Source organism: Thermobia domestica, chromosome 3 (genome assembly GCF_964235325.1).
Source record: "Thermobia domestica chromosome 3, izTheDome1.hap1.1, whole genome shotgun sequence".
In the NCBI taxonomy this organism is placed as follows: Eukaryota; Metazoa; Arthropoda; class Insecta; order Zygentoma; family Lepismatidae; genus Thermobia; species Thermobia domestica.
Window position 1 is genome coordinate 270,636,301 of NC_137456.1, and position 14,831 is coordinate 270,651,131.

General features: G+C 33.8%; 1 protein-coding gene across 1 annotated transcript in view; it reads right to left on the reverse strand.

The window, feature by feature from the left end:
- Positions 1-14,831, reverse strand: part of LOC145681655 (uncharacterized) — a 360,834-nt gene that overhangs the window by 151,475 nt on the left and 194,528 nt on the right. The window contains exon 5 of the mRNA XM_081753279.1: positions 3,314-3,467. Coding sequence (XP_081609405.1) covers positions 3,314-3,467 — 154 coding nt within the window. The remainder of the gene's footprint in view (positions 1-3,313; positions 3,468-14,831) is intronic.

Consider the following 14,831-nt stretch of genomic DNA (forward strand, 5'->3'; position numbering starts at 1 on the left):
TAACAAGTGACGAGGATTATAATCACCATATATTGATCTGTAAGTTATTCGACTAAGAAACCTTAAAATTTATTTAGAATATCCAGAATCTTCAGAAAGTGAAGATCAGAAAGCACTTCATCAGAATCATTCAAACTTGATATTAGGTTCAGAAAATTACATAAATAATAATATACTTCCAAAATTATTAACAATATTTTACGACAAAGAGAGTTATATATTGCATTATTAAAACCTGAAGTTCTATGTATCACAAGGTTTTAAGCTTAACCAAATTCAGAAAATATTACCATTCCAACAATCAGCATGGTTAAAGAAATCTAGTGATTTAAATACAGAAATTCGATCAGAAGCAAAGGCATGAAGTTGAAAAAGATTTCTACAAACTAGCAAGTAATGCCGTTTTCCATAAGACTATGGAGAATATAAGAAAGAGAGTAGATATGGGACTTGTACATAACAAAAAATAGTGGAAAAATTAACTGCGAACATTATCTTTAAAGAGAGAACAATACTTCCTGAAAATAGAGTTGCTCTTGATATGAATAAAATAAAAGTCACCTTTAACAAGCCTATCTATGTTAGAATGTCAATTGTTGATCTGTGTCTAAAATATGTCTCTACGATTTCTATTATAATGTGTTAAAGAAAAATTTGGAAATCAAGTTAATTATTAATGAGTGATAATGATTATGTGACAGTACAACTAGAAACAAATAATTTATATGAGAACATGAACGGTATATATGAGGATTTAGATACAAAGAAAACAATAATGAATACAAAGATTCATTATCTTAACTACAAAGAAATTAACGAATGTGTTGAAACAGATTTATAAGCAAGTGTTAGAAAATTGGCATATGAGCGTAAACATATTGTAATATACAAGTTTGTAGGTCTTATAAGAAAAATATATGTTATTAAGAAAAAAAAACAGAGATAATAGTAATAAATTAGACCAGATAGAAAAGCAAACGGAATAAAGTCAAGTATTGTTGAATCAGAAATATCTTTCATGGTTTATTGAGGATCGTGTCTTAGAAGATAGGGAATTATACAAAATCCAGAATACAAATGAAAGTAGAAAGCATAATGTATTTCGAGTAGGAGAAAATGAACTAGCATTAAGCTCTTACTATAATAAAATATATTTATTACTAGATGGGATAAATACTCTAACTTGCGGACATTATGATATAGGTTTAAAGAAAGAAGAATTAATACGAACATTAAAAATATTAGAACATGGATATAAGAGAAAAAAAGGAAAATTATACAGAGAATAGAAGAGTTAAATTAGATAAATGTATATTTATAATTAGGTTTAAGTTTAGATGTAAGTTATATCATAGTTCAGAGCTATAAAATAGTATTTAATTATATTTCATGTCTAAATGTTTTGCGTAAGAAGAGAAAATACGTTTGCGAAATATTTTCGGCAAAAAATAACTGTTCAAAGTGTAATGTGCAGACGGAGAATTTCAGAACGATAGGTTCCTTCATGAAAGATATTATGTTGTAAACTGACTGTATTCAATTCTAATTTTTTTTTCTCTGTGAACAGTTTGAAGTGACATACGCTTAAAGTAACATATATTAATCATGCAGATGTGTGAATACAAAAAGGAACAATTTTGAACTCGCGCCAAGTACACGCAACTTCAAAAATGAGTATCTGGTTGAGAGCGCACATCAAGCAACTAGATTGACCTTGTTCTCGCTGTGACTACACAATCGCTCACTTAGTGTTAGTCGCAAATTACGAGAGGATGCTTTCGTACATGTAGCTATAAAGTAACATTTCATTGTATTTCTTTCCCTAAAATACTTTCAATTCAACATGTTCAGAAACTTATTTATCAATAGCGTGTAGTGGAAGCTAAAACACCAGTTTAGAGTGTTATGCTTAGTGGCATTAGAGAAAAATCCTATCAAAAATCAACCTGTGTATGTGCTATGGTAAAATTCTCAAATGTGTTTATGAAGAGGTTATAAGTGAAAGCTCTAGAACCTCTTCAGTGGCGTATTAAATCAGAGATGTTGAGCAATAACATTAGCGTTGTCAGTGGCATATTTAATAAAAGGTCTTCAGCAATGAAATTAGTGATGTGCAATTTATGCAAACGATGTGCAAAAATGCTGCAAATGTTCATATAAGATACAAATCTAGTCCGAAAATTGCTATAAAAGTGTGCTCATTCCGGTTTAATTATAAATTCTAATGTTCTTCTAGCTATAAATATTGCTGGAGCAATACTAACTATCTACTATTGTTGCATTGAATTATATTTCTGATTGTACCGATCGCTGTTTCTTCCATACATGTTATTGGGAGGCACTGCTTCCCAAAAATAACAAAATAATACGTCTATCATTTAATAATAAATACAGTACTACAGTGTAAAATTGGTATGTTCCCTAAAAATACTAAATGTGCTCCCCTGGAATGCGTTTTTGAAAGAAACACTGGTTCTAGATTTACTGTTCTGATTGTGTGTGATTTGTTGACGAATGCAGCAGCAAGATTTTCGTCAGCAAGTTGCACTAAAAATTCCTGCTCATATCATTCAGTGATAATAAAAAACGTTTAAAGATAATAATTGTTTACGTAAAAGACAACATAAAATACGCTTCTCGGTTTATGATCAAATATTCTCGCTTCAGTGAGTTCCTCTATAGAGTGACTACGTCTTGCAACAAAAGGAAAGCGTATTGAACTATTGTGAAAGTTTCGAACATAAAACGTATTGCTCAGAACTGTATCCTAATATTTAATCTACGGCTGTTGGTTGAAAAACCATACCAATTTGAAACTGATTCATTCTAATACGATTCGCACTATTAAATTATTTTAACAATTTTAACATTGTTTTTTAATAATGTGAAGAGGCAAACCAAGGGATATTTTTCTTAGCTGTTCCTGGATTAAGAACAGTCAGTGGAGATGTTTGGCATTTTACGTATTGGAAGAAACTTAAATGAGTTGGGATAAAACTTGAAATATTCAGTCGGTTTGGTAAGTCTTAATTTGTCTGTGAATCATCAACCCTTCGTTGACTGTAAGCCTACAGTCAAATACAGCAGTTAACTGAGTGATTTCCGTGAATCTCAAATTTCAATGAACCATATGATACTTATATGTAACGATAAGAAATTTATGTTTGGAGATGGATGTTCATAATATTGCCATTGCATTGGAGTAGTTTGGCATAAATATTGTGTTATTGAATTAGAATATACTGTGATATTTCCCTAAACACTTCATATAGCAAAGGTATAAATGAAAAAACATAGTAAGGAAGTGTCTTACCTGGAAAAAAAATTGCAACTAAAGACATTCCTGCCCCAGTAGCATGCTGCTCTGTCTTTGCTAAAATAATAAGATACCAGATGCAACTTATTTCTAATAAAATAACTTTTACGACGTGTGCAACACACCATGGTATAAAGCATTTAGTACTTTCCTGTAATGAAAGATAAACCAATAATTCTACAAAATTCCATTGTTTCGCAAAAGAAGTATTCCAACAAAACAAGAGGAAAGGAAGAGAAAACACACATCCTTATTTTGTCTTAATTAGTCGCTTAACTAAACCTACAGATCTATTTTCTAATCATAATTTCTTTACTTATTTCTTAAAGCATGGCAACTGTTTCAATAATTGTAATATAATTATCACTTGATAAACTTTGTGTAACTTTTGTTCTCTTAGTTTCTAGATGACGGAATCTTGCACAGCATTATTTAGGATAATCCCCTATTTATTTACGGATCGTTAAGTTGGTCCACTACTTAATTTTGAAGAGGAGATTATACAACTACGTTTAAAATCTAAAAAGAGTTCGAATGCAAAAATTGAAAGACCACTACGGCATTGTGATACTTCCTTTAAAGTTTTCAGAAGGTACATTTTTCTATTCCTTTCCTATTGTTAGAATTGAAGTGTTGATTCCAAGTTGTTACCCTGTCAATCGTACACGACGCGGAATTCGACAATATGCAAGACGACTTTTTCGTCTCCTTTTAATGTCACGAATCATCTCCCGAAGTACGTGCGCATCTTTCTGTGTCGTTCCAATTGTCATGATTCGATTTTCCATGCCAAGTAAAAACTCCTGTCGCTTTTATACGACGCGGAATTCGTTTCTAATCTTTGACTTCATTCATGGGCCTACTCGCATTCCCCATTATTGGAACATATCATTCGTTCGTTAAAATATCTTCCTTATTACTCTGAGTATATTAAGACTGAATTTGAAACATGATATGCAGATCGGATTAGTCTGGATTCAAATTAAGGTTCTCTGGGTCAAAATACAATTTATTCAACACTTATCTGCCCCGAACATCTACTTCAAGTTACACAATTCTTTTAGCTAGTGCAAATCCGTTCATGAAAAACTACCAGAAATACTAAGAATTATCTTAAAGGTCATTAGTTGAGATGCTTATCATTTACGTATTTAACGAAGAGAATGGTTATATAGACGTTTCTCAATCTCAAAATTACCTTGAAACGTTCCTAAGTGAGGCGGAGATTCAAGTTAAGCCTCCCAACATAAAGAAGAAGATACATGACTAACTGGTATTGGTATAAAGATTAAATAAATGGTATTGGATTAAATAAATGGTATCAAGACTTGCAAGAACATAGGCAAGGTTTTACAGTATTCTGAATTAGAATGTAAGTAGATAACACGTTTCTCTATCTACTAGTTTAATATGTTAGCTACATGGAGGATCTAAGGTGTGATGGTATTATCGAAACTGTCAATCAGTAGATAAGGGTTGGTGTTTCGCCGAGCTATTTTTGCATCAAATTATATTGTTTAGGTAATAACTACTGAAATTGTAGTATATGTTTTCACAATTTTTTAGGATAATTCAAACTTCATCATTTCACGAATTTAAATTTTTTATATAAACTATAGTGAATTAAATTAAAATAACATATACTCATGATTTCATACTTTATATATTTCAAATATTATGTAATATACGTATGCAAAGTAAACTTTTCTTTTTCTTTTCTCTCATGTAATATGTGGGGAAATAATGTTAAGTACGCTACGAGTTTTAAAATAATTGATTTCTAGAATTCATGCACATGTTCCAAATAGCAAAAAGCATCTTATATATAAATATATATGTACTATGTGATAAAAAGTATCCGGACATCTTGATGAAAATTACTTGCAATTTTATGGCGCACTCCATCTGTACTGCTGGAATTCAGTATGGTTGTAACCCACCCTTAGCTTTGATGACATCTTCCACTCTCGCAGGCATACTTTCAATCAGGTGCTGGAAGGTTTCTTGGGGAATGGCAGCCCATTCTTCACGGAGTGCTGAACTGAGGAAAGGTAACGATGTAGGTCAGTGAGGCCTGGCACGAAGTCAGCGTTCCAAAACATCCCAAAGGTGTTCTATACGATTCACGTCAGGACTCTGTGCAGGCTAGTCCATTACAGGGATATTATAGACGTGTAACCACTCCGCCACAGGCCATGCAGTATCAACAAGTGCTCGATCGTATTGGAAGATGAAATCGCCATCCCCAAATTGCTCTCCAACAGCGCGAAGCAAGAATGTGCTTAAAATATCAATGTAGGCCTGTGCTATAAGAGTGTCACGAAAAACAACAAGGGGTGCTAGTGTCATCCAAAAAAAACACGACCACACCATAACACCACCACCTTGGAATTTTCCTCTTGGCACTATACACGCTGGCAGATGACGTTCACCCGGCTTTCGCTATACGCACACCCTGCCATCGGGTCGCTAAATTGTGTACCGTGATTTGTCACTCCACGCAACGTTTCTGCACTGTTCAATCGTCCAATGTTTACGCTCCTTACACCAAGCAAGGCGTCATTTTGGATCTACCTGCGTGATGTGTGGCTTATGAGCAGCCGCTCGACCATGAAATCCAAGCTTTGTCACCTCACAACTAACTGTCGTAGTACTTGGAGTGGATCCTGATGCAGATTTCAATTCCTGTGTGATGCTCTGGATAGAAGTCTGCCTATTACACTTTTCGACCCTCTTCAACTGTCGGTGGTCTCTGTCGGTCAACAGACGAAGTCAGCCTGTACGCTTTTGTGCTGTACGTGTCCCTTCACGTTTTAACTTCACTATCACATCAGACACAGTGTACCTAGTGATGTTTAAGGGTGTGAAAATGTAGCGTACATACTTCAGACACAAGTGACACACAATCACCTGACCACGTTCGGAGTCCATGAGCTCCGCGGATTGTCCCATTCTGCTTTCTCACGATGTCTAATGACCACAAAGGTCGCTGATAATGAGCACCTGGCAGTAGGTGTGTAACGTCCATATCCGCCTAGCGCCATCACTTCGAATCCAAACCAAGAGTTTCCAAAAAAATAAAAAATATAAAAAAAATAATAATAAATCTGTCAATTTGGAATCAGTTAGATAAAACCTGGCAAAATTGAGATGGGCTCTCATTAACGAATCAACCAACGCAAATTAGTAGCCAATTGATCCAATATTTCTTTACACAAACAAAACAACATAAACAAGTCAAACAAATCAAACACAATAGATTCAATTTTTCAATCAACAATTTTATTCAACAATAATACGGGTGTGTATATACGCTAAAGCGTTTGAATAACGCATATACACAAACAAAAAATAATAGCCAATATAAACCTATGAAGCATTCAAAATCCTTAAATTGTAAACTGGTAAATTCTGAAAGTTCAAGATAATTAAATATTCATGCGTCAACACCAAGTTATATTCCGTTGTTATTGGATAAAGATTGTTCATAACAATTTCTGAAGCTCAATTCTATTCTGCATTTCAAAGGATATTTATCAGAATAAAATCCAAAAAAATTTCAATAATCACTCGAAGTGTATAAAATCTCAAATTTTCAGTTGACTCTAATTTCCAAAAAAATATCCTACTTATGAAATATTCTTCAAACTTAAGACAATCCAATATTTCTAATATTTTCAGCAAATTTCTAGGTACTTTAATTTAAATTCAATTTAAACAAAAAATGAAATCATCCTAATATTTCTGTCAATTTAATCCAAATCCTTAATTAAGCTTAGAAAGTCGCAGCTCAACTTCTGAGACAACCTTATTAAATTAATACCATTCAATTTAACAACTGGAGCTGGAGTGAAAAATAAACATAAAAAATGGAATTTTCGATTTGACACAAGACATCAAAAATATTTTGAACTGCAAGAGAGATCATATATAATTATAAAGAAATGCAAAATCTTTATGTTAATCACGCATTCGATAACTTTCTTCAAACCCCCATTTAATGGATCGCCACATAATGTGGATTGCAAGAAATATAAATCCAGAGAAGCAAATGGACTAACCGTTTTCTCTCCCTCAAATAGATATGCATTTAAAGCAACTAAATATCCAAGCAATTAAACCAAGAAAACGTTACACGACTACTTGATTAATTACACACGACACACTGGGGTGAAATATACTCACCTCGTTGTAGATTGCTAGCTTTACCTTTATCCGTTAGATTTAATTGAACCATTTGACTTTGTTATCCTGAACTTCTAAATTGTGCATTAGGACAATTTATCGTTTAGAGCCAGTGAAGATTTTCTTCTAATAATCCGGTCAAATAAGTTATTTTAGAAATCAAACAGTATAAAAACATAGGAAGCCTAAAATATGGACAAATCCCACTAAAAGCTTTCAATTTTAAGGAAAAATCCAGCAAGGAAACCTTTCACTGAATTTCGTCTAGTCCACCACAAAATTTCTGCACAGCAAAATACCTCGCAAGAAAATAGCACTCAGAATTTAAGGTGACAATTAGGGCAAAAACCAATTCCAATACTTAATTATATGTGCACAATTATCCTGCAAAATTCACTTCATAATCACAATCTACTTGGACCTCCACTTTGGCTCCCCGGTCCGGCAGTTTTCTCAATATTAGAGATTCCACAATACTCACTCTTATTTCATTATTAATCACTCCTCATTGATTTGTACTGATAACATATTTCCACTCGCACCATTTACTAACTATATTTAGCACAAATACGCACTGGCACGAAACTCAAAACTTTCCTAATGCAGTTCCTTTAAACATAACACAAACAGCCACTACAAATTCACGAAGCGAAGCAACGAAGAAAGATCCTAGCCGCCAGGCTGTTCACATAGAGAACAAGTAAATGTAACCAGATGTTACGCTGACTAGTAACCTCACCGAGAAAACCGGCCATGATCCCTATTCGCACAACTCGCTATTTTTCTCTGTTTCTCCAGTTGTTAATAACATACATATTTTAAGTCAATTCACTCACTCATTTCTCTTTTCTTTTTTTATGTATCGGAAAGACTTAAATAAGTGTCGGATTACACACCACTAATAACAAAACAAGTACATTACTTTTCTTTACTTTAACTCTTCTTCGTTTTTGTCTTCTTTGAACGAAACCATTTTTCGAAGATGAAAAGCTCTTGAAAAGATGGATCGTTACAGGTGTCAGCACAATGCACCTAATACGAAAAACGTATGTTTTTGTGGGTGTCCGGATACTTTTGATCATATAGTATATATATATATATATATATATATATATATATATATATATATATATATATATGTGTGTGTGTGTGTGTGTGTGTGTGTGTAAAAGTAAACAATAAAATTTTGTCAGGTTTTTGAGGTCATTGTTCCCTTGGCACTCACATCATGAGTTGAATGCGAATGAAGATAAGGCGAATGTGAGTTGTTACCGATACATACAACATACGACCTGGTTGTGACGGTTCAGATACAATGTAATCTTGCGTAAAGACAGACTGAACTTGGGACCTAAAACAGCGTTATAAGGCATATCCTGTACGAACTCAAACCTGGGCCAATCGTCCTGCAGCGGTGCAAAAGATGTGAAATTCTTTTGATGAAGGGGTCGTGACTACGCGGACAGTATAGCAGTGGTTTAACAATTTTAAGGACTGTGAAGGAACACTCGAAGACGCACCACGTGCAGGAAGAAAAATATATGTAAAAATGACCTTCAGGCTGCAATTGTCGCGAGCAGTGACCAGATATGTGAGGAACTGAGACTAAAATTCAGTATGAGTGGAGAAACCATTCGACAGCACGTACATCAGATTGCGAAGCACTACACGTTTAGTCAATGGGCTCCACACGTTTTGACTCCGAGCCAGATGACAACGTTAGGAGACACCTGTGTTTCTTTGCTATCTTCTCTGAGGAATGAACCGTTTCTCTACAGTTTTGTCATGTGATGAGAAGTAGGCCCTGTACAAAGCTCCGCGGGGCCTTCATAATTGATTAGCATCCCACGAACCAGTTACAAAACAGCGGAAACAACCATTGCACCAGAAGAATGTTCTCCTGTGTGGTTGGTGTACTGCTCGCGGCATCGTGCATCTATAAATTTTATCAGCTGCTGAGAGCTTGAACGGAACTATGTACTGTCAGTAGTTTAGCCGTGTTCAAGAGATACTAAAATTTTTGATGCCAACTTTTCTGAATCGCAAAGGGGTCTTTTTGTTAGAGAAAAACGCTTAGCCTCATGTGACTAGGATAACTCGGGACACCATTCAACGCCTCAAATGGGAACCACAATTGCATACGTCATACTCTCTGGACATTGCTCCTTACGATTAATACCTGTTTTATTCCTTTTGAAGTCGCCTTATAAGACGGCAGTTTAAATCCCTAGTAGAGGTGCAAAATGCATTTGATATAGTTTCCGCTTCACTGCTCACTAAGTTCTATCGCTATGGAATCTTTGTCCTTCCACTAACGTTCGAAGAAGGTCGTCGGTGCTGTAGGGGATAATGTTTGATCTTCCAATACGCGTTAGGTGACAAAGCGATGTTCAAAGGCGTTGGGTGAAAAAACGACGGAACTTTCTTGGCTACCTTTATCAATTAAATTCTCGGTAAAGACCTGGTCAGTTCTAAATAGGCTTCGCAACTGTTCTTGGCTGCTGAAACTATTACGTATAAGTTTGTTTTTATCTCTAACGGCGATTGTAAGTAAATTAAGTGCTTTATACGACGCGTGGAATTGTGACAGTCAAGGAAAGACTCTACTCTGTAGACTGTATGACAACTTCTAAGAAATTACAAATTAAGGAATGAGTCTAAGCGTACACCTAGCACAGATCACAAATTAAGGATAGAATTAGAACATACTTCTTATTGAATATTATTTTTTTGTTATTTTTAGGACACCTGGACTATCTTAACAGACTACATTCGAAAAATATAACATAAAATGTAAAGTATTATGGAATTAAAACAACTGCATGAAAGACTACTCAAAATACTAACGACAGAAGGACGTAAGGTCATTCAGAGATAATTGCACCAAACTTGCTTTAGTAGTAGGTAATGGGAATTGAAAAGAACGTGGGGAAGCATTTGTTTTGCAGGCGTTAGGAATCATAAATAATGAACTCTACTGTTCTGAAGGAGTATGGGCTGTGAAGCAGATATTAATGTGATGTAGTCTTGCTCGTTGTTACAACCAATGCAGAAGAAATTAAATAAAGTGCAATGAAACAGAAAGGATGAGCTGAACAGAAAATGAGCAATTATGCGCTCTCAGTCCCAGCAGACGAATGCCGAGATACTAAATCTATTAACTGCTATGCCCTTGCCGTTGCCTATTCAGTATGCATCACTAGTTAGCTCAATGAAATGATATTTTAAAAAATGCATGTGTCTGGTGAAATTGTGGGCGGACAATGGCGCATTTTCTTTTCAGCTCATCTTTTCTGTTTTTATTCCACTTTATGTAATTTCTGCGTTGGCCGCAACAGCGAGCAAAACCTCCGTCTAATTAATATCTGATTGATATTTCATACTTCTCCTGGAATGTAGATCCCATTATTTCTGATTCTGAACGCCTGGAAAACGAATGCTTCCATATGTTCATTTCTATTCCCATTATCTACTCCTACACCAAACTTCGTGTAATTATCACTGAGTGACATCGTGCCCTTCCCTCGTATATCATGTCTGAAGAGACAAACATTAGCTGAGTTACTCGTCATCTTCAACTCAGAAGCACTTTAAAAGACAAGATTCAACTAGAAAAATATATGAAAACGTTCCTCAAGTAAGGACTGAGGGTTTGTTTTTCGTTCCACATCCTGGGAAGAAGAAATTATGACGTACGTTATTTTCTAATTATTTAGAATATAAAAAGACGTGCAAGGATATTCGTTAGCTTTCAAAAGTATTATCTTTATATATCAGGTTGAAATGAAGTATTTGAAAGTAGTCGTAGCATATGAAACTGCCAAATCGCAGACTGAAGTCCAATTCCATTAATGTTAATTCATTTTCTTCTTCTACTTGTATTATTTATATAACTGTCATTTATATATATGAATGATTTATTATTATTGCTATTATTATTAACAAGAATTCTTGTCAATTCACGAATTATGAGTTACATAAGTTCGTGTTACCCACCCAACATAAAGTTTCATTTTTACAAGTAGAGCATTACACATTCCACATTTTGAATCTAGATGTCTAAGGAAACTACAATACCACCCTTTAATTTGGTATATGATTTAATTTGTGTAAAACTAAGGACACTACACTAACACAAAAATCAAGAAACTAAAAAGAAATCGAAAGATTCTGAAACAGTAATAACGCAACAGAGTTGTAGATGAAGTAATGCATTGAAAGTACCTTAATGCCCAATACTATAGTCGTCATAGAACGTATTTGACACAACTCTAATAAAAGTACAAGGAATTGAAACTTGACTTTTTATACGATTTATCTTTAAAAAATAACAGATCGGACTTACTCCAAAATGTATTCTGATAATTATTACATCAATTAAGTACATGGTTCTAATAAACACAAATATATTACTGCTATCATGAGAATTTTATATCTAAAGTCGTTTGGGAGACTTGAAAAATTCTAATCTTTGAAATATTTTTACAATGACGTATTTGTCGGAATGTTTTAATAGAATATTTTATTTATTTTAATTCTATAATATTATTACAATGTTTTCATTTCATACCTATTAATTTTAAAGATTAGATTTGATAAACAAAAGAACGATTTCCAAAATATCCAAAAACAAAGAAAGAAAATATATTACTGCTATCATGAGAATTTTATATCTAAAGTCGTTGGGGACACTTGAAAAATTCTAATCTTTGAAAAATTTTTACAATGACGTATTTGTCGGAACGTTTTAATAGAATATTTTATTTATTATAATTCTATAATATTATTACAATGTTTTCATTTCATATCTATTAATTTTAAAGATTAGATATGATTAACAAAACAACGGTTCTGAAAATAAACCAGAAACAAAGAAAGAAAAATATAAAAGCAGACAAGTTTAGCAGATTAACGAGCAGTTCATATATGTGCTAAATTTTTCTACGAAATATTTCACATTAAATTAAACTCTATCTCAGCTCTCTGCTTTCATCCAGTAGAATAGAACTATTCTTGGTATAGCGGTCTCCACATTATATGAATGTTTATAGGCCCCTATGGTCTTTCAGATGAAACTGAATATGTGGGGGATCACTCCAAAACGTCAGAAGGACTTGCCCCGGGGTGAATGTTCAGGGTCAAGGTCAAGACCAATTATTGGCAGAAGCATTGTCATGGTCCAGAAATAATTTGGTATTGAATCTCCTTTCCTTTCCTTCATTTGGTATAAAATAATTAAAAATCCGAAAGTTTGGATGAAAACGTAAGGTTCAATTTTGAATTTTGGGACTTTGAAAGGAAAGTATGGGACTCTTACCGGCTTATGTGTCAAAACACCAAGATATAGTGTCCATTCTTTCACCTTCATTTTCTAAGAAAGGTGATGGATAGTAAGGGAATACATGACTTGGTTATTACCACTTAAATAATCACATTAGTTCATATCGTTTTCGTTCGTGGACAAAAATAAAATGTCTAAAGGCATATGAAAGGCTTCTTTTTGGATTGAGTAAATAATATGTTTTCAAAGAACGACAGTGTTTTTCTTAAGGCAATCAATTGTTAATGTAATCTATATAGTGTTTCAACTACTTATTACAGAAATGTTCGTCATACTATTAATTCTTTGTCAGCATCATTAATTAAAATAGAAGGACCAAGTCGTCATTTTTACGGCATCACTTAAAACAATGTTCAGTATAACATATATATTTATTTGAGTTACGAAACCAAACTTTAGGACTTTTATTATTTTAAAGAGAAATTAGATATATCATATAAACATTGTATGTCTATTTTAAATAAATATCTATTTTTCTAGTATAGCCCTAGAAGGACCAGACCGTCAATTTGACTGTCTCAATTAAAAATCTGTATTTTGTTATTGATATGGATACTTTTATAGGTTGTACGCTATATGGTAGTATTTCTGTTCTAAATAATAAATTTTGGAATATTTCACATTATTTTTCCAATGAGTTTGCTGTTTTATATACACTATTTTGTTTATGCCTCTCATTGCTGTAAAGGTGAAATATATGGTTCTTTGAATGATTTTCTTACTCAATAATGTTCGCATCTCTTTGGTAATACTTTTCTCTGTAGAAATAAAGGTTTTCTTGAAGGCACATACGAATAATTACAAAAACAATATGAGACCTGATAAAATGTTACGTGGTTTCTAAGATTTGAGTGAAAATGAATTTCGTTTGGAAGAACAGGGAGATGATACAGTAGTATCATCCAGAATGCAGTGTCTGAAGCTGATTCTTCGGATAAAAGGGAGGAAACAGATACATAAGCTTAAAGAAGTAATCGTTCAAATATCCTTATAGTAGCTGATGGGACACATTGGAGTAAAGCGGCCTGACAGATCAATGCTAAGCTTACTGCCTCACACGACATCCTTCGCGGGAAATCTGGTTTCTTATATTAAGAATTACATCCTATTGAAGATAGTGATTTTGTTAGTGCTTTCCGCTTCTTCATAGAGGAAACAATGTTGAGAAACATTCTGAAATGCATCATTATTGAAGATCATAGACAGCGTCAAGATTCTCTTTTGCCGCTGTCAATTGCTGAACCTGTTTCATTTCTGGCAATATTGGTATTTCGTGTAGCTTCAGGTATAATCGTAAAGGAACTATAGAACGAAAGCTATATCCCAGTGTTTTACAGAAAGATTATAGAAACAAATTGATATCTACAAATAATAAAGTATCTTCGATTTGATGAAATGTGCCCTAGCTCTTCAAGGCTGAAAGCAGAAAAGTTTGCTTTGGCATCATCTCTGTGGAACTTATTCATTGAGAAATGTGTCAGGCACTATAAGACCCATGAAAGTGTTTGTGTGGATGGACAGTTATTCCCTACTAAGATGAGATGCAAATTCATGTAATATATGCACTCTTAAAAATTTCCTTGCTCAGAAATGAGAAAAATGCAAGTTCAAAACAAAATAAGTAATGTTTACTCATATTTGAGGAAAAATGTCTCATTATTTCCAAATGTGTTTTCACTTGTGAGCTCAAGGCAAATTTTCAGGTTCCCATTTATGAGATTTTCCCACTTCTTAAAAATGAGAATGGAATAGTGCGCGATTTGCATTATCATAGATGATTTAAAAATAACGTTAACAATCTTACCGAAATAATATTACTATGTTTTACTAGGGAGTAACATTGCTAGAGCTCAATTACTATTCAGAAGACGAGATAAAGGATTTCAGCTGTAGCAGAGTGCGAATTGATATGAATACGCAGGGGGTGATGCAGCTGAGGTGGCGTATGGATACATGTCATGTGACAGCGGCGAGGAGCAGCATACATAT